The 20,283-nt window shown below is 48.9% G+C and overlaps 1 protein-coding gene across 3 annotated transcripts in view; it reads right to left on the minus strand.

Moving 5' to 3' along the window:
* LOC144340036 (uncharacterized) overlaps positions 1-16,425 on the minus strand; it is a 112,085-nt gene extending 95,660 nt beyond the window's left edge. For all 3 annotated transcript variants that reach the window (XR_013415758.1, XR_013415757.1, XM_077997806.1), the window contains exons 1-4: positions 7,499-16,425; positions 5,592-5,697; positions 5,134-5,329; positions 3,736-3,863 (exon numbers count right to left, since the gene is read on the minus strand). Coding sequence is in view for 1 of the 3 variants with exons in the window: in XM_077997806.1 (XP_077853932.1) it covers positions 3,736-3,863; positions 5,134-5,190 (185 nt within the window). In the remaining 2 variants the exon portion in view is untranslated. The remainder of the gene's footprint in view (positions 1-3,735; positions 3,864-5,133; positions 5,330-5,591; positions 5,698-7,498) is intronic.
* Positions 16,426-20,283: the final 3,858 nt, after the last annotated feature.

Here is a 20,283-nt window from a genome sequence, read left to right on the forward strand (position 1 = left end):
AGCCAGGCATGGTGGTACACACCTATAATCCCAGCTACTTGGGAGGCTGAGGCATGAGAATTGCTTGACCCTGGGAGGTGGAGTTTGCAGTGAGCCGAGATCACGCCATTGCACTCCAGCCTGGGCGATAGGGTGAGACTCTGTCTGAAAAAACAAAATGAAAAACAGCACGGAGATTTCTCCAAGAACTAAAAGTAGAACTACCATTCAATCCAGCAATCCCACTACTGAGTTTCGATCCAAAGGACTAAAAGTGGAACTACCATTCAATCTAGCAATCCACTACTGAGTGTCGATCCAAAGGAAAATAAACCATATCAAAAAGATACCTGCACGCGTATGTTTACAGCAGCATTATTCACAATAGCAAAGATGTGGAGTGAACCTAAGTATCCATCAAGAGAGGAGAGGATGAGACAATGTGGTGTGTGTGTATATATATATGTGTGTGTGTGTGTGTGTATATATATATATATATACACACACACACATATGGAGGTCATTATCTTAAGGGAAACAACTCAAAAGCCAAATACCACATGTTCTCACTCATATGTGTGAACTAGAGGAAGTGTCCACATGGTAGCCGAGAGTGCAATGACAGACACTGGAGCCTCGGAAGGGCGGGGGCAGGAGGGAGGTGGAAGATTTAAACAAGATTTAATGGCTTCTTTGTAAACTATTTGGATGGCGGTTCCACTAACAGCCTAGTCTTCACCACTATGCAATATGTGCACGTACCAACACCACACCTGTACTCCATACATTTATACTATTTAAAAAAAAAAAAAAAAAGATTGCCTGAGAGAAGTGTCCCCGTGCAGGCCAGCAGCAGCCCACATCACTCCCACTCAGACCCCACTGGTGAGGACTCAGTGGCCTCGCATAGCTGAAAGGGGCCCTGGGCAGTGCAGCCTCACTGTGTGCCCGGAAGAGGCGCTGAGCTCCGTGCCTGGCTGGGAGACTCCACCACCCGCTCTCATTATCTGTGCACCTTAATAGCCACCAGGTCTTTCAGAGGGAAGAGGCGTCACTTAGACAGCAGTTAAGCAGCACAAAGGGGCTTGCTCTGGGCACTGAGCCCTCACCTGTGCCCTTCCCATCACAGGTCGTTGTGAGCCAGTCACAGAATCATTAGTGAGAGGTGGCCAGTTTCAAGTTCTCAGTCCGGGTCGTGAGCGTTAAGAAGTAAGGACAGTGCCAAATCATAATTGGTCAAATTTGGTTTGCCACTATAGGTCCAGCCGTTAGGTGAGGACAGTGCAGAATGGCAGAGCCCTTGGGAAAGTGCCTGAGCAGTTCTGATGTGGGAAGGGGCATGGGCGTCTTCAGGGAGCCTCTAGAAAGCGCTACGCTTGATGCTGTTAATATGTGTTTATTATATGCGCCCGGCCTCCATACTGTTTTCCATAGAGGTTGCACTAATTTACATCCTCACCAACAGTGTGTAAACACTACTGTTACCTCGTTTCATACTCATAACCGCCCCCCTCCACGAATATGGCCACACTAGGACTGAGGAATCTTAGGTTAGAAAAGTCCCAGAATCCACAAAAGAACAAGACACAGTCTTTGCTTTCTAGGCCCCAACACTCGAGTGAAATGGTTGCAGCTGACACGTGTGAGCTGGGCACATAAATCATAAGCCTGAGTGCCAAGGCCCTCACATCAGCCGGCACGTTGGCTCCCAGGGTCCACACCCGTGATGGTCACCCGCTGCCTGACTGGTTTAATGAGCGCTAAGACAACAACCCATTCCTGCAGAATTCTGGTAACTTTGCAGTGGAGGCCTGAGCACCACGGTCAGCCTGTCCGGTCCACTCAATCCCTTCACAGCTGAGACCCCTGTGGTTCTCTGACCAGCGTCCACCTAAGGCTCGCCTGGCAGAGGCACCTGCTTTGGAGGACTCCTAAGAGGGGTGTCATATCATGTCTGAAAACTGCACCCCAGGACACCTCTACCTCCTTACTATCGCATTCAACCTCTGATGGTAAACCCCCAACTCTGAAGAGCAAATACAACCCTAACTCTGCTTAGTTACTAGAAGTCACTATCCCCCCCAAAACAAAAAAAACAAAAAAAAACTCTACCAAAAGAAGAAACTCAGCACCCAATCTTAAATTTCCATACTGGCTCTTTTGCATTTCTCTGACACATGCCAGCTTAAACCCAGACACTCATATTTTGCAAACGAAAACTGCTGAAAAGGTAACCTGCCCACCTTCTCCTAGGACAGGCCGACTCCTTTCCATTGGGTCTCTACCCCATTTCTCCTCCTTTAGGATTCCTTCGGGCTTTGCATTCTCTTCCCAGGACCAAAACAGTCCCCTGTAAACCTACTATCCTTTCTTTTCTGTTTTTTATAAAGAGTGAAGGCAGAAGTGACTAAAGCAACGTGCTGATAGGAAGCCAGCACCCGATTTAAGGACAGTGTCTTGTAAGGGCCTGGCCCACCCATCGTCCCTGACTCTGAACAGTGCTGTCTGTTCAGCAGTGCTGAGAGTGAGATTAATTATCCTCCAGTCCAGCCGAGAAGCGGGGGTTGCCACACGATGTGTCTCCAGCCACTTACTACACAGAGGCTTACTCATCACAAGCGCTGAGGATCTTGAAAGGACGCACATTCCTGAGCAATATTTGTCCCTATGCTAATTTGATTCTGGAAAAACCAGGCTTCCCCCAGCAAGAAAGGCAAGTGAGAGAAAGAAGAGCAAGCTTTTGCCAAAATAAATGGGAGGAAGAATCCAATTCAACTTCTCCTCGTTGCACGGTTTAATCTCTGCTTTCCATTAGGGAGTTGAAGAGGGACTGCCCCTTCACCTGTTTGCCTCTGTGACTTCAGACAAATCCAGTTGACAACGACAAAGCACCTTCTTTGTCCTTCTCATCAGTTAATTTAAAGGGTGCATGTTTACTAACAGCTCAATCTGTCTGGTGCAAACACTCTTTCACATTCTTTTCCTTCATCAAAAACAAAACCCCAAAACCTTCCAAAAACTCACATGGAAACTTCCCGTCTTAAGTCGGCCTGGATGGCAGCATCATAGCTACAGAAATCTTAGCCGCACAACCATGTCTTAGTCGGTTCATGAGCCTCCCTCTCTCTGTGAAATGTCAGGACCAGAAGCTCGCGTTTTGAGTGGCTAGTCTCAGCTTTTACAACTCTTCACACTGCAAACACTGAAGTAGCAAGGAGAGCTCCCTTTGACCCAAAGAAATTCCTTCCTCCAAGAATCAACCGAGAGGAAATCAACGTTTATGTTTCACACACAAAAAAAATTGACAATAAACTTAATTAGACTTGGTATTTTAAATAAGCCGACAACTGCTGGTAACTTCACAAACAGAATGAACCAAGTTTACTTTCCTTGAGTTATTACCTAGCTGTATCAGGAAACATTTGTTTCTACCAAAGTGATCACTTGCATGGAGTTTTAACATCAGTTGCAAGAGAAGTATGGTATAATTTTAACACTGTACTTGCTTATATTTTATTTTAAATACAGAGTAATGTTTTAAATTGAATTTAACTATAAAACTTCCATAAAATAAAAATGCATGATCTCATAAAATCAAATCAGTCTTTAATTGTAATAATAAAAATTACATTTAAGTAATGGTGTCTCGGAGTTAATAGCTCCATAAAAGCACCCCTGAAAAGCCAATCTTTGCTACCTGAGTGACTTTTTCTTTAACATTCTGCAATTAAAAGACGAAGTTCTCCCGGGACTCACCATGTGTCTGCTGCGGAACCTCCTACTGGGAGCGAATTTCCAACTGAGCTCGCCAGTGAGTAGTGAAGGGAATGTCGGAGCAAAGGTGTGTTACCTGGGCCCAGAAGATTCCGCTCTCCACGTTTTAACTACAAACCACAGAAAAAGGGCAACGTGAAACCAGGAAATGTTTTTAGAAAATTCTAAAATAACTACCATCTAGAGATAAAGTAATTTTTTTTCCCACTACACACCAGGAATAATGTTTCCCCAGTGTTATACACCATTACTACTCATTTGTGGATTAGGGGATTTATAAGGATGATGTCCATTTTTTTAATGCATCTTGAAGTAAGCCAAGAGTAGATTCCACCTTACAAATGCATTTTATGTCTAAGAAAGGCTTCTTCTGTTCCTTTACATCTTCCAGGTAACAGACATCAAGAAACCCAGCCCTGCGGACTTAGCACCCAGGCACACGTTCGCATGTTCCTATTTATTTCACGTGTGCCGACCTCCTATCCTGATGAGGCCTCAAGTCCCCTGAAGACAGGGACTGTGTATTTTATTTTCCCCATGCATTTGCTCTAGGACTGGATCTTCAACACGTACAAGCGGGTGCAGGGAGGGAGGCCCTGAAAATCTTCACCAGCATCAACGCAAAAGGCCAAAGCCAAGCTTGTCTTCAACATCAGCCTCCAAAGGCCCCCCTTCTCTCCCCAGCCTTCACCTCCTCCCACGTTCCCTCCACCAATGCACCGCAGCTTCCTCAGTCTGGAAGTCGCCTGAGGGCTTATGACTCACACAGAATTAGGAATCCAGTCCCACCGGGCAATTCCCAGCTCTCCAAGCCCCTGTGATGCCTGCGGAAGGGGCAGCTGCTGAGCTCCCTAGGGCTGTGGCTACACACTCCCCTCTGCAAGAAACCTGCTTTAATTTCAGGGTTGTCTACCTACACACAAACCTGATTCTAGTAACTCCGTGACAAAGAACCTCTGTTATCTTCCTTCACCTGCAGAATAAAGAGGACCCGCCAAAGCCTCCCAAGGTCTATTGCTTCCTGTTCCTCTTCTCTCACTCCCCCTCTTCCTAGCCTTCCCCTTGACCTCATGTAGAAGATTGTTTCCTACTTTGGAATAAGTGGCTTAGGCCAGAGAGTGCCACGGCTTCTGCATTACTCTCTACCCTCACCCCGGCCACCAGCGCTGGAGCCACAGCCCTGCATCTGAGCTCTGTGGCCAAATGCACACCCACCTGGTCAAGACTGCCAGCCACACACCCCAGCCTCCATCACCCGCACCCACACTGACAGAGGCTGCCCACGAGCAGGCCCCAGGGGCTTCCAAGACCAGGACTGTGAGGGATCATTTGACTCATCAACAGGACAGGATAATACTTGTATTTTTAAAACAGTCTTACGTGCTGCGTGAAGAAAGGCTGGGCAGGCGTGGGTGGTGGGCAGGCTGCCATGTCCATGAGACCAGAGTTCCAGGCTTCCTCGTTTAGCCTCTGTCCTTCCACACAGTGCAGGCAGCAGGCAGTGAGGAAGGTCCCCGGATGACCAGGCGGGTGCACTGGGACTGCAGGGGTCCTGGTGGGACATCATGCCGGCCACCTAGCCCATGGGCAGCAGAGAGAAAACGGCAGATTCAGGACACATTCAAGAGAGAGAACCCGCAGGATTCAAGTCATCACATAGGGTGGATTCAGTAAAAGGTATCAAGGATGAGGCCCAGGTGTGTGACGTGAGCAGCTGGGTGGATGGGATGTGGAGGCTAAACCAGGGGCCACTGCAAGAGCCCCACGTCTAGGCCAGAGGGCTGTGAGCTCCACACCAAGAGAACAGGAGACAAGTCGTGCAAAGGGAGGTGCCTTACCCACAGCTATGCGGCCTGGAGCCCAGCAGAGAGGTCCCCCTGGAGATACCACGTGGAGCAGATGACAGTGGAGGCAGGGGATGCGATGGGATCCCACCAGGAGGGCCTGAGAAGGGGAAGACAGGAGGCCTGGGCTGACACTGGAAGGCAGATGGAATGGATGGCCCCTGCAAGGTGAGGAGCCCCTGCAAGGTGAGGCCCAAACAGGAGAGTGAAGACCCCATGGCCAAGGCTGCCAGAAGCAGAGGGAAGCCTGCTTTCCCTAAGCTCATGAACTCAAGACTAAAAAGGAAAAAGAAAATCTTTCTTATTCAGTTGTATTATCACTAGAATAACAAGTACTTTATCCTCTTTTTCTTGGAACTGTTCTGTTTTTTTTGCTGCAATATTAGATAAAATGGGTTTCTTACTTAACCTAAAAATTCAAATACAGTTTATAGCTTGTCACAAGTAAACTACAGCATTTTAAAAAAAAAATGATTTACAAAGGTACTTTGGGGAAGATATTCATGACTGAATGGAGACTACATAAAACGAAATGAAGTGAAATCATTCAAGGAAAAGACAGAACTTCTCATCAGAAAGCATTTATAGCTAAGTCTAAGCCTAAAATTAAATAGTTAAAATTTCCAGCACTTCTGCTGTTGTATGAGGTTCATGATCGCCCTGCCACAGTTGACCAGTTGGGCCATTAGAAACAGAAAGGTACAAAATTGTGGAACAAGTGTCTCGTGCACACTTGCCCTTGCTAGGTGCTGCTCAGGTCTGTGCTCTATGAAATGCAATTGGACTGCAAATATGTATGTATATATTTTTGATAATGAATTTAATAAGTAGCCAACATCTCATAATATAGAATTTAGCTGTCATTGTTTTCAGCTAGTTTTAACTGGGAGCCCTTAACTAAAGAATAAAACGTATTCTTATCTCTATAACTAGATAATTATAATCTATATAATTAATTCTATCTTATTCATCTGCATGGAAGAAGGAAGTTTACTTTCTCTTGCAGAAATCAGTTCGCCTCTCCCCACACAGCACCCTCATCACTTGGCTCCTGCAGCCAAGCTGCACCTGGGCACAGCACCTGGGCACCTGGATACCACTCCTTGCCCACACCTGGGCACCCCACTGCTGGCACCTGGACACTGCCCTGCCCCCCTCACCAGGGGACCACCCGGTCTCCCACACCTGGGCACCACCCCAACCCCCACACCTGTGCACCACTCCACTGCTGGCACCTGGGCACCGTCCTGCCCCCTTCACCAGGGGACCACCTGGACCCCACACCTGGTCATCACCCCACCCCCCTTCATCTGGGCACCGCCTTACTCCCTCACCTGGGCACTGCCCTGTCCCCCCTCACCAAGGGACCACCCGGCACCCCACACCTGGGCACCACCCCACCACCCCTCACCTGTGCACCTCCCCCACCTAACCTGGGTACCATCCTGACCCCCTCAGCAGGGGACCGCCCAGCCCTCCACACCTGGGCACCGCCCCACTCCCCTCACCTGGCACCTCATCACCCAGCCCACGGCACCCCGCAGCCTGGCCCCAGGCCCACCTTCCAGGGCTCCCCGCGAAGCCTCCTGTCCGCTCAGCCCCACGCACGGCACCACAGGTCCCGTGGGTTCCACCTTCCCAGCGCCTCTGAGGCCTCGCGGTCCCTTCTCCCCGCACCCGAGCGAAGCCCGGCAGATAAATCTCTGGGGACGGCGCCTCTCCTGCCCCAGCCCCGGGGTCTCCCGTCTCACCCCACGCAAAGGCAATCTGGGCCGTGACCTCCGAGGCCCCCAGATCTGCCCCCCGAGCGAGGCGGGCAGGGAGAGGACGCGCGGCCCCCACCCACTCAGCTTCCAGCGCGGAGTCCCGGGACCACCTTGCGGAGAAAAGTCGGCCCGCACCTGCCGCGGAGGAGAAGCTGGGGGTGGGGGACCCAGGAACTCCGGCTCGGTCCAGGCGGGGCACCTGGAAAAGCCTCGCGCGGGGCGACTCGGGACGGCGGCGAGGAGGGAGGCTCCGCGGACGCCCGTGGGGCGGCCCGGGACGGCAGGTGCCAGGCGGAAGAGGAGGCGGCCCGGGGCACCCGAGCCCAAGCACCGCTCCCCCGACGTGCATCCGGCCCTGGGCGCCTCCCCCTTTACTTGGCTTCCTCCCCCACGACCACCCTCGGCCCACCCTCCAAACACAGGGGCGCCCCGCGCTCCCCCTGCGAGGCCACGCGAGCCCCGAGCCCCGCGCACCGGGCTGCAGACGGGAGACGGGCTCCAGCCTCAGGAGGCCCCAGACTTGCTGGAAAGGCAGGTGTGTTTAAAAATGGAACGGAAAGCTCTGTTGACCGGCAAAAGAAGTATTTACAAATCATTCTGGAAATGTAGAGACCACGGGGGAGAAAACGGATGCCTCCTAAACCTCCATGCGATCTTCCGAGGACTGGAGGACACCGGGCCCAGCCCCTGCAGCCCCGTGGGCTCCGCGATGACCCCACCCGCTTCCCCACCAGCCCGTTCCTCCAACTGCGGCTGCTGCGTCCCACCAGGCTCCTTCCTGGCCCTGAACACACGGCGACGTTCCTGCCCCCACGTCCACCTGAGGAGACTCTTTCTCAAGCCCCTGCCTGGTACCCATCCGCCCCTCTGGCTTCCTGTCAAATGGACAGATGCTTAGTTATTCCTCGTTTTGCGGATGTTAAGTGATTTTTTTTTTTTTTTTTTTTTTTTTTTGAGATGGAGTCTCACTCTGTGGCCAGGCTGAAGTGCAGTGGCGCAATCTCGGCTCAGTGCAACCTCCGCCTCTGGGGTTCAAGCGATTCTCCTGCCTCAGCCTCCCTAGTAGCTGAGACTACAGGCCCCTGTCACCACGCCCAGCTAATTTCTGTATTTTTAGTAGAGTCAGGGTTTCACCATGTTGGTCAGGATGGTCTCGAACTCCTGACCTCAGGTGATCCACCCTCCTCGGCCTCCCAAATTGCTGGGATTACAGGCCTGAGCCACCGCGCCCGGCCACCAGTCTTCTTAATTTAAGCGATAAGCACCTTGAAGGTGCCGTGGACTCATTATTAGATCAGATGAGTCGACTTCGTGCTGATCATAAATAATCTACAACCTTGTCCAATTTACTTACTTTCTTCTCAATTTACTCTTCTACAGAGGAAGGACGATGAGCCAAGTAATCTTAGTTGTTCCCAAGGGGATTTTTATTGTCACATATTTTCTCCTATCTGTGAGTATCACAGGAGAGCAAGCACTCAATATGTCCTTGCTTATTGGGGTTTTTTCCTCTTTAATATCTTACAACGAAGGCATATTGGAAGGTAGGAAAAGCCCTGGTCCATGCCAGGGGAGCTGTCCCAGGCTCCCAGCCCCCCAACGACATCTACAGAATTCTAGAGATAAGAGGCACCTAAGCGAGTCTTTATCTACCCTCCCCAGTGAGCAAACAGGAAAGCTGTCAAGAATTTCGGAACGCCCAGTTCTGCACGGTCCATTGTTTGAAACTGAACTCTGGACCAAAAGTGCTTACAGTGAAGCCCAACGTTTATGACACGATCTTAGCAGGGTCAGACCACTCTGAGAATGGTGTTAGCTGGTGATTCTTTTCCTACTAGTTAAAGAAAACAGTATATCTGGAAAAATTCTGGTTTTGGCTAATTCCTAAATAAACAGAACACGAGGAAGTAATTACTCTTGGCATAAATCTAGTGTCTAGAATTATAGGATTTCTTCCCACAAAATGTCAAAGTTGGACTTAAATCAACACATGTCACATCATTGTCATTCCTTAAAATTAGAAACAATTTCAAATTGTTTCAGAACAACTTATCAGTGACTATAAACCAGAACTGAACATTTAAAATAATTTTTATTTCATGGACCTCCTACAAGCTTAGTGTATGGAAAAAGTGCTAAACACAAAATTATCTGTGAGTTCTGAATAAATATTTACCAATTCTATCACTATCACTTATTACCTCTCTGAACGAGTCTCTTAGGCTCTAACTCTGGGCTGGTTGGCCTTTTTTGTTTTTGTTTTTTTCTTAACTTAGAATGTGCTTCCCATTTGAAAAGGTAGAATGAGGATTAAATAAGACAATTTATGCAAAATTACCTAAAATAGTGCCTGGTGAGTAGTAAATGCTCTGTAAATATGTGTTCCTTTCTAGTATCCTTTCCAATATTAGAAAGATTTGCCTTGTAAAACTGTCCATTTTAAAAGAACCAATAGGGCTAAAGTGAACTGTTGTGGAGATGAGTCCCAGCACACACCAAGGGAAAGTTCTAGCACAGCACTGATCGGTGCTTAGGAGGAAAAGTAAATCAGATTTGATTTTTCAGTATTCTTATACTTAGAACATAAAACACCAGATTCTAACCTAATCCCCATTTGAGGCTTATAGAAGACAAATTAAAGACAAAAATACATAAATAGTATTCATTCCCTTGTCCTAAGACTCCACAGCTACGTCTTGAGATTCCCCCTTGAATCTTCACTGCATTGGACGCCGGGGTGCTGAACTTGAACGTGCCCCGTGCTTAGAGATTGAGTCAGGAGCTGCATCTGTGCCTCCCGAGCACCTGGTGTGTGCCTTGCTGGGGAGCTACTTAGTCCCACTTCTGTTTCTGAATTCAGGAAGAAAAGTGGAGGAGCCGGCAGCAAGCAGGAGCCAGAGGGCAGGAGGCCCTGGAGCAAGAACGGGCAGCTGGTCAGAGGCCCAGCACTGCAGCCAGAACTTTCTTCTTTTGTCGCTGGCTACGAAGAGAAAGACTGGTTTGAAGTTCCCAATAGGTTTCAAGTACTACTTTAGGCTCCAGAGTATGAAGAGATGAATAGGAAAAAAAAAAAATCCCTTCTCTTAGGAAATTCAAGGTCTAGCAGAGACACAGGCACAAAGTCACCATCACGATTTTCTGTCTGCTGTGCTAGGAAGACTTGCCTGTGCGGACAGGGAGTTACAGATGCTGGGATGCCTTGCCAGAGAGGGCACGTGAGCCAAGTCTTGCAAGATGAGTACTGCTGGGGAAAAGGGGTATTCCAGGAACGTGGTTCTCTAGCTTTTAGCTGCATCAGAGTCACCTGGGCTCATTAAAGCATGGATTTCTGGGTCTCCTTCCTAGAGTTTCGGATTCAGTGAGTCTGGAGTGGGGCCCGAGAATCTGAATGTCTAACAAGTTCCCAGTTGCTGCTGCTGCTGCTGCTGTGAGAATCAAGTTTGAGGACTGCTGTGGAGAAAGCGTGGCCAGAGCCCAGTGGAGACAGAAGATGAAGACACTGCTGAGACGCACACGCCGGGGCCCGCTCCCCAGAGCATCGGACTGCATCGGGGCGCTTTTCAAGCTCCCAGGTGATTCCAGTGGACAGCCCAGGGTTAAACATCAGTTCCTGGCAACTTCTCTATTCAATCATGAGCGAAAGATGAGGCATGTCCTGTTTCTCCCAGCTCTGTGTCATTCCCAGACGTACTGGGTATTCTTTAATGCTCCGCCTCAGTCATGGATTCAAGGTTGCCCAAGACAGAGTCAGCATCTCCCCTGGAGCTACTGTTCCTCCCGGATGAGCTGAGCTACCTAATGGCCTGGAGTGGGGCCTGTGCACTGTGGTCTGCTCACTGATTTCTTGGGATGAGTCTTAGCCGTGCCTTACACTAAATTATAAGCTCCACAGAGCAGGGACTTCAGTTTCCTGCCTGCTGCTGTCCCCCACTGCCCAGCACAGGGCCTGGGACAGAGCAGGTGCCCAGTGTTAACTTTTGCTGAGCGAATGCCCTGGGAGTCACTAAAGCCTTTTGTGTGGGAATGCCTGTGGAATCTTGCCTTTTACACACAGCTTGCCACTGAACTTTGTGCGTGTGATTTAAAGAAAGAAATAGAGACCATCTTTGGTGTTGCAATGCCTAGCATTTCAGCCAGGCATCTCAAAACAGAACCGACGTGATTCATAGGAGCTGGAGGAAAGGGATTCATCAGGGAATTGGCTCACTTGATTATGGAAGCTCGGGAGGCCCATGGCAGGCCGTCTGCACGCTGGAGACCCCGGGAAGCCGGCAGCGTGGTTCAGATCACATCCAAAGGCCTCAGAACCAGGGAAGCCAGTGCTGTAACTCTCAGTGTGAGGCAGAAGGCCCAAGTACCAGAGAGGGTGGTGCACAGGGGGCTGGTGTGAGTCCCTGAGTCCAAATGCCGTACAGCCTGGAGTTCCAATGTCCAATGGCAGGAGACAAAGGGCGTCCCAGCTCTGGAAGAAGGGGCCAGAATCCACCTTTCCTCTGCAATTGTGCTCGATCCGGGCCCCCCTAGCCGACTGAAGGATGCCACCCACATTGACAACAGATCTTCTCCACTCAGTCCACTGACTCGCACACCAAACTACTCTGGAAACTCCCTCACAGACATGCCTGGGGCAGCACATTCATTCTAATCAAACACCAGGCCAACTGGACTTCCCTTTTAGCAGAAGAGGGCCATGCCCAGGGCCCAATGAAGCATAAGAATAAATGGTGCTTTGTCAGGTATCTGGGCATCCCTTAACACCCTGTCACCTTGACATCCAAAATCCACCATCCCAAGCTCCCCCTTTGTCACTTTGGTACCAATACACATCTCCTTAAACCATGTTTAACCTCCAAATAAAGACAATAATAAGGTCATATTTCTGCCTAGCATGATACAGCCATGCTGTATACAACCAAAATCACATAGCAAACCATGCTGCGGTTTGAACATGCTCCTTCCAAAATCCAGGTGTTGCCAATGGGATGGTATTAAGAAGTGGATCTTTAAGAGGCGATTAGGCCATGAGACTAAATGCCCTTGTAAAGGGGCTTGCTGGAGGGAGCTGGCTGTCTCCTGTCTTCCGCCAGTGGTCCTCCAGCTCTAGCTGCATCAGAATCACTGAGGACACAGCAAGAAGGCCCACACCAGATGCCAGCACCTTGATCTTGGACTTCCAGCCTCCAGAACTTTGGGCAAATTAATTTCCATTCTTTGTAAAGTATCCAGTTTCAGATGTGCTGTTGTAGCAGCACAAACGACGAAGGCACTTTACCTGGTAAAGGTAAAGAGAATCTTGGATGCAAGTAATAGGTGAGCTTTAAAATTCCTGAGGTAAGATCTATAAGACCTAATGACAAGAAACACAGCTTATTGCTTACTTGAGTGTCTGTTCATTTTAATTTATCAATAGAATCTTCATATATCTGATTTGGAAATATTCTTTAAAACTTTTTTGCAGGGAGGCAGGGAGAGTTTGCCCCACTTCTCCTGTGTTCTTACGCTTCACCATGAACTGGGTGTTTTCCGACCACAAAGCCACAGCAGCTCTCCGTTCTTGAGTTGAAGTGGCGAATATTGGCTCCACCCAAAATGATTCTAAAGCACAAGCCGCATGGGCGCATGGCTCAGATCCCCGTCTCAGCACTCTGCCACGTCACATCCTCTCGAGCGTGCTGCAGCCTGGGGAACAGCATCCTCCACCTGCTGACTGAGAAATCAAAGGTTCAGGACTCGTTTACAGATGGTTGTGCACAATACGTGCTACATTGGCCCAGAAATGGAGAGATGGCTCTGAAGGACAGTGTTGAGGGAAATATTTGCAGTGGGCAGGACTCCCAGCAAAGTACCTGGCTGTTCATTTTGCCCCAAAGAGAAGATGGCCTGAGACTGCAGGAGCCATCAGTATGAACAGATGGCCCGGGACTTGGAAGGAATACAGCTGGAAAACTGGTAACAGGGCAGGCTCTGCAGGAACTATGTGGATAGACTTCTTAGAGGACACAGAGTATGGACACATTTGTGTTACATAGGAAAGCTTTTTACCAAAGGGCAACTTCACCAGAGAAGGCTTAGAACAGATCCCAATCTTTCTGGCACCAGAGACCAGTTTCATGGAATATAATTTTTCCATGGACCTGGGATGAGGATGGTTTTGGGATGATTTGAGCACGTTACATTTGTGTACTTTATTTCCATTATTATTACATTGTAATACATTGTATTATTACATTGTAAATAATCATACAACTCACCGTAATGTAGAATCAGTGGGAACCCTGAGCTTGTTTTCCTGCAACTAGCCGGTCCCACCTGGGTGTGATGGGAGGTACTGGCTGCACACGGGCACCAGGAAACTCTGTCATGATGAGTGTGTTGTTCATTGTGATTTCGATGGTGGTTACAAGACAGTTTGCATTTGCTAAAATTCATAGAACTATAAAATTTTAAAGGTGTATGTGTTTTTTAGCTCAATACGCTTGAATTAAAATACACCAGGTACATACGTATAAATGCACAGGAATATTATTACTGCAAAACACATAACAGAAAATGTCAATAACTAAAGGAATGCTTGAATAAATAGTTGTATCTGGACCATGCGTTATTCTGCAGCTATTAATGATCATTTTAATATACAAGTTTAAAAGTCCTACTAATAACTCTGCAAATGCAGATTTAACAGCATAGCTGAATTTCTTTTGAGAATCATTCTCTAGAAGAGTACAGACTTAGGTATGCAACAATGTTCCTCATTCCAAACCTCTTTATTTTGCCGTTTTATTGATCTGAGCCATTGTCTGTTAAAAATCAGAAAGGAAATGGAAGTACACAGCTATCCTGGGACACGATTAATTTATCTCACCGAATAATCAACCCAAGCGCAATAAAAAGAATCTGAGACCAAATGTTCAGATTAAGATTATATGCTGTTGCTTTTCATCCAGTTTTTATGGTGTTTAAACAAGGATTTGGTGGAGCCTTGACTTCTAAAAGGTCATACTGTGCGACACTGCTCTAAATCTTTGTCTGGTCTCACAACAAGGTGAGTTTCCTTAATGCTGCCACGAATCAGGTAAAAGGCACGCCAAGGTGAAAGTTAAATAAGAAACGATCTCAAATAGCATTTTTTAAAAGGCAAACATCAACCTTGTAAGTATTAAAAGCACGTTCTAAAATCCACTCTGATGACAGTTGAAGAAAGCCGCCTTTATGTGCACGGAGTCCTGGCTCTGCGCGGTCTTTTAAATGCGAGTGTTTACCTAAGGCTGCAGGCCAGGACCAGGCTCTGGCCTTGAGGAGGTGCCTTTGGGTTGCACACAGTGAACCCGATCTTTAACTCATAAATCGCTCTACACCTTTGTCTCCCCGGAGAAAGGCAGAGGTCTGCTCTCTCACAAGAACGTACAAGCCTCTTTAAAGTCAGGTGGCTTTTTACTCCGCGTCTCCATGCTTGTTGATTTAGAGTCTCTGTGAGTGACAATGCACATCACTGGCCTTTTTTTTTTTAGCTCTGTCATCTGTGCTACTGAGTGTACTTTGCCTCAGATCAAAGTTGAAAGCTTCTAGAAAGATACACAAACCACAATGTGACAAATAGCATGCTGTGTTTGACACAGCAAACAATAAATTACTTTCATCAATCCAGATAAAGAATCCCATGTTTTCAATGCTAATTCTGATGTCTGAAATGATAGAACTTTACTACACTCTCAAAGAATGAGGAGCTTTAAATAATGAGGAAAAGACACAAAACTCACATACCACAAGTTCTGAAATTGCCATTGTTTGAAAACCTGTGGTTTCAACTTGCTAAATTAAAACTTAAATGGAATGATCTATATTCAAATAAAACATGTTCATTTGTCTCCATTTTCTTAGTTTAAAAACAATTTTTCTGTGGTATATCTGTACCCAACCAGACTGTATCAAAACAAGGTTTCAATATTATTTAACAATTCTACAACAGCCTATTTCTTTCCCGTGTAAACTTTTGCCACAAGGTGCCCATTAATAAGGAATGGCATTGAATAAAGTTCCACATAGACACTCATTTGACCCGGGTGGTACGTCTCATTGGCCATCGTCTGAGACCAAAGTGAAGAAAGGACACTGCATTTCCTGAGCACTGCTGCCCACTAGGCCCTGGCAAAGGGCCTCACACGATACCTAATTTAATCCCTCTACAGTCCCCTGAGGCGGATATTATCACTCCCATTTTCCAAATGAGGAGACTGAAGTTCAAAATAAGTGCAGTAAGTTGCCCAAGACCACACGCACCCAGTAAGTGAGAGAGCCGAGATCTCCACCTGTACTTTTATTTGTGAAACCCAAACTATGACACTGTGGTGGGAACATTTCCTTCCGATGAATGAGTTACTCTAACATTTAAAAACGGATGCATTCACCTTTTCTGTCAGAATCCTGCCTGAATCCAGGAGAAACCCTCCTGTGATTTCACCGGGTACAAAGTAGTTTAATGTACTTCTACCACCGGACATTCTGAATTCCACATCCTTCGGGTGCCCACTCCGGGTGGGTACTGGGCCGCGTGGTGAGGACGAACAGTTCAGAAAACAGGAAAAAAATATTTTGGATCCCAGGGGAACTGTGTTTTCCACTTATAAAAAGTATGCACATATATGCACTTTCTATAGACATATATATGTGTTTGGATTCGGACGTCCCTCCAGAACCTGAAAGTTCAACTGTGGCCAGCGGTCACCCCTCCACAGTCTCAGCGGGCTCCACCCCGCACGTGTCAGCGCCGCGACCCGGGATCCTCGAGAACCACGATTTGGGAGTGGGCCGGTTTAGGGTCAGCAAACACGCTGGGCTGAATGTATCATCACAGAACCCAGAAGGGAAACAGCAAAGCGGTGTTGGCGCCCCGGGCCTTTCCTGCGTTGGCACTGGCCGCGGGGCCCAGGACCCGGGACGTTGGCGCCCGCAGAAGGGAAGGCCCCGGCCGCCCTGCTCCGCTACAGCTGCAGGCCTCTGCGGTGACGGGTGGGGGCCAAAACCCTGCAGAAAAGTCACCGTCACACGCGGAGTCCAAAACTCCCCTTTCCCCGCTGGAACCACTTTCTCCAAAGGGCTCCGCCCCGCGCTCTCCCCCACTCCGCGCGCCCCCAGACCCCTCATCCCCTCGCCCTCCCCCTCCTGCCCCGCGACCCTCCTCGCCCCCACCCCGCGTCCCTGCGCCGGGGCTCCAGCAAGGTCCCTGCCGCCTCCCGCGCCGCGCGCCCCGCACCTGCCCGCAGCCCATCCCCTCCCTGCAGCGCAGCGCTCTGGGTTCGGGTCTCTGCCCTCTCCTCCCGCCCTTCCCGCCGGTCTTCTTGGCTTCCGTGTTCCCCTCCCCAGTCGGGCGTCACCCCCGCACCCAGCGTCTGCGCCCCCCTCCCGCTAACCCGCGGCCTCGGCGAGGGCAGCGCGCTCAGCCGGGTGAACCTGGGACTGTGTTCCCGGCCCAGCGCTTTCATAAAAGGGCGCGGAACAGTAAGTCCTAGTTTGAGGAATAAACACGGACCCACACTGGCTATGCCGAGACTGACGCAGGAAAGGATGCGAATAAAAACATTCATTAAAATATGCCACGACCAAACCACGGAGAGAGCTACAATAAAACAGAACAGTTTCAGAAACAGCGAGAAGTGATATTATTCCTTTATTATTACTGTATGGACAGATTGCCTGAGACCAAAACATCAGCTGAGACCAAAACAAGCTCAAACGTGTATTATTCCTTTATTTCTGTTTCTTTTAGTATTTCTACTTACATAAAACTACAACTTTTTCCACGAATAAAGTGTACACGAGGTAAAGGGTTTGAGCAGAACATTTGTTTTAGTGGATATCAAGAGAAAACTGCTTCTTGGATGGTTTGATGGTCTCCCGGCAAGGGCGCATCTCAGGGCAGTCGTGGCAGGAGGGGCACAGCTGCGGGGTCTCCCCCCCGGCTGCGCTGCACTCGTTCCTGTGCACACGGTGCGCACGGGCATCTAGAAGTGCATAGCTGCTGAACTTAAATACAGTCTAAACTCCATTTCTTTATGATTCATTTTAAGGGTAATAAAGAGTGACAGTTACTACACAGGGTTTAATCTGGGGGACATGGAACCCATCAGCAAGACTGTTACTACTTAAGGGCTCCTAACTGGGAAACTGAGTCCAGTCCTAATTAAAGGAATAAATTTTTCCCTGTGGATGTTGAAAATAAATCCTTAAATACTATACAAATGAAAGAGCCTCCTATGACACTTAAAATTTCCACAAAAGCATTTACTTCCAAATTATCTCTGTACTGTGAAAATAAAACAGATGTGTGAACTGCGGAAAAGCAGTCCAGTGGCCTCATTTTAAATATTTTGCCTATGAATTCATACATTCTGGACTCATGGACTAAAACCTCGCTTAAAAAGGAGTATCAGGCCAAACACAGTGGCTCACACCTGTCACCCCAGCGACTTGGAAGGCTGAGGTGGGAGGATCACTTGAGGCCAAGAGTTCAGGACCAGCTCCAGCAGCATAGTGAGACCCCCGCCTCTACCAAAAAATAAAATAAAATAAAATTAGCTGGGCATGGTGACATGTGCCTATAGTCCCAGCTACTCAGGAGGCTGAGGTGGGAGGATGGCTGGAGGCCAGGAGATTCAGGCCGCAGTGGGCTATGATGGTGCCACTGCACTCCAGCCTGGGGGACAGAGCAAGACCTTGTCTCTTAAAAATACATACATACATACATACATACATACATACATAAAAGTAGTGATGCTGTGTTTCATACATGGCAATTATCAAACCATCCAAGAAGCAGTTTTCTCTTGATATCCAACCATTTTCACTTTCCTGAACAAAGCAAACCATGCGGCCACACCCAGATCGAGGGCTGGGCAAAACCGCAGTCACTGGGTAGAGCGCTGTGGAGACGCCTGTGTGCACTCTGCCGGGCAGCTGTGCGGTCCCTCCCCCTGGAGGCCTGCGCTCAGCCATGTGTCTTGCTTCGACGGCTGGCACGTTAGCAAACACGCCGGCCAAGGCTCACAGCGGGCGTGCACACGGGCTTCCCATCCTTTCTCATGGAGAAGCACGGCAGGGCTGGGTAGCTGGAGGATGAAGCTGGAGGATGAAGCTGGGTAGCTTTGGGGCACCACGGCTGAGCTGCCCCGGCCCAGGCCAGCCCGGGTTAGCCAGCAGCCTGCCGCTCCGTTTGAACGTTAGCTGCTTTGGGTTTCTTCTTAGGCGACTGCCTGTTCATACAGTAAGTCATCAGCTGAGACCAAAACAAGTTCAAAACAAGCTTCTGCTCAGCCGGGCCAGGACCGCCAGCTGCAGGCCCACTCAGAAATCCAGTGAAGCTGAATGTCTGAAACCACTGAGTCTGGGGGTGAGCGGGGTTGGAGTGCAGGGTTATTGAAACACTCCCTAACAACACAAGCCCGGAAGCATCAAGAGACAGCACACAAGCGGACTAGGGCCAGAGGCCGGCCTGGGTGTGACCGCAGAGCGCCCACCACGGCCTCGGCAGCAGCAGCCAGAGAAGGCAGGCCAGGCTCTCCAGACGGACCGGCCCGCAACCTCGGGACCGGTGAACAGCCTGGCCAGGGAAGCCTGCGACCTGTCAGTTAAGGGGCTAAGCTGGAGCTGGGAGGCCACTTGGGACTGAGCCTCTGGCGGCTCAAGTGGAGAATGTTCAATCCCAGGCTACATCCCCCTGGCTGAGCGGCTGCCAAGGCATCTGCTGTGGTGGCCCTCTCCCTCTCCAATGGCACCTCTTACAGTCACACCCAACCCTCAGCTCCAGGGCTGCTTTGACCGCGATCAACCCCATTGTAAGAGTTGGAAAACGACTTTGGCAACTGCCCCCTCTCCTGATTCATCCTTTTTTCTTTAAAAGCTTAGAATCCTCCCTTGTTCTCTGAAGCACTTCCCAAGGTAACTTGGAAGCATTTCCTGGGCTACAGTCACTCCAATGTGGCTCAGATAAATTTTTTGTGGCTTAAGCTGTGCCTCAGTTTCCTTCCAGGTCCACGACACCCAGTTTCTGTATATTTTACCCCTGCTTCCAAATTAGGACCAACTAGAGAAAACCAAATATGTTCCCCAAACCACTGGCATGAGATGCTCACTTTGCCTGAGCCACCCCCAGTCTGGCAACATCCAATCAGGTCACCCTAGAAGCTTTCCTTTCTTCACTTTACAGCTTTCCTGCTCTCCTCCGCCCCTGAGCCCCTACTGAATGCAGGTGGTGGAGCTGAATTCCTTGTTATACCACAAGCTCTAAATAAACAGCCTGTTTGTTCTCCTTTGGCTGGTCCTTGTCTCCACAAGAGGAAGCAGGTGGACAATTGTGACCATTACAGGAAAGAGGTCCCAATCTGGACCCTAAGGGAGGGTTCTTGGATCTTGCACAAGAAATAATTCAGGGCGAGTCCACCGTGCAAAGTGAAAGCAAGTTTATTAAGAAAGTAAAGGAATAAAAGAATGGCTACTCCACAGACACAGCAGCCCTGAGAGCTGCGAGTTGCCCATTTTTATCATTATTTCTTGATGATAAGCTAAACAAGAGGTGGATTATTCATGCCTCCCCTTTTTATACCATATAGGGTAACTTCCTGATGTTGCCATGGCATGTGTCAATTGTCATGGGGCTGGTGGGAGTGTAGCAGTGAGGACACCAGAGGTCACTCTCGTGGCCATTTTGGTTTTGGTGGGTTTTGGCTGGCTTCTTTACTGCAACTTGTTTTATCAGCAAGGTCTTTATGACCTGTATTTTGTGCTGACCTCCTATCTCATCCTGTGACTTAGAATGCCTTAACTATCTGGGAATGCAGCCCCGTAGGTTTCAGCCTCGTTTTACCCAGCTCCTGTTTAAGATGGAGTTGCTCTGGTTCATATGCCTCTGACAGTACTACAAGCTACAA

The sequence above is a fragment of the Macaca mulatta genome, chromosome 3 (assembly GCF_049350105.2).
Source record: "Macaca mulatta isolate MMU2019108-1 chromosome 3, T2T-MMU8v2.0, whole genome shotgun sequence".
NCBI lineage: Eukaryota > Metazoa > Chordata > Mammalia > Primates > Cercopithecidae > Macaca > Macaca mulatta.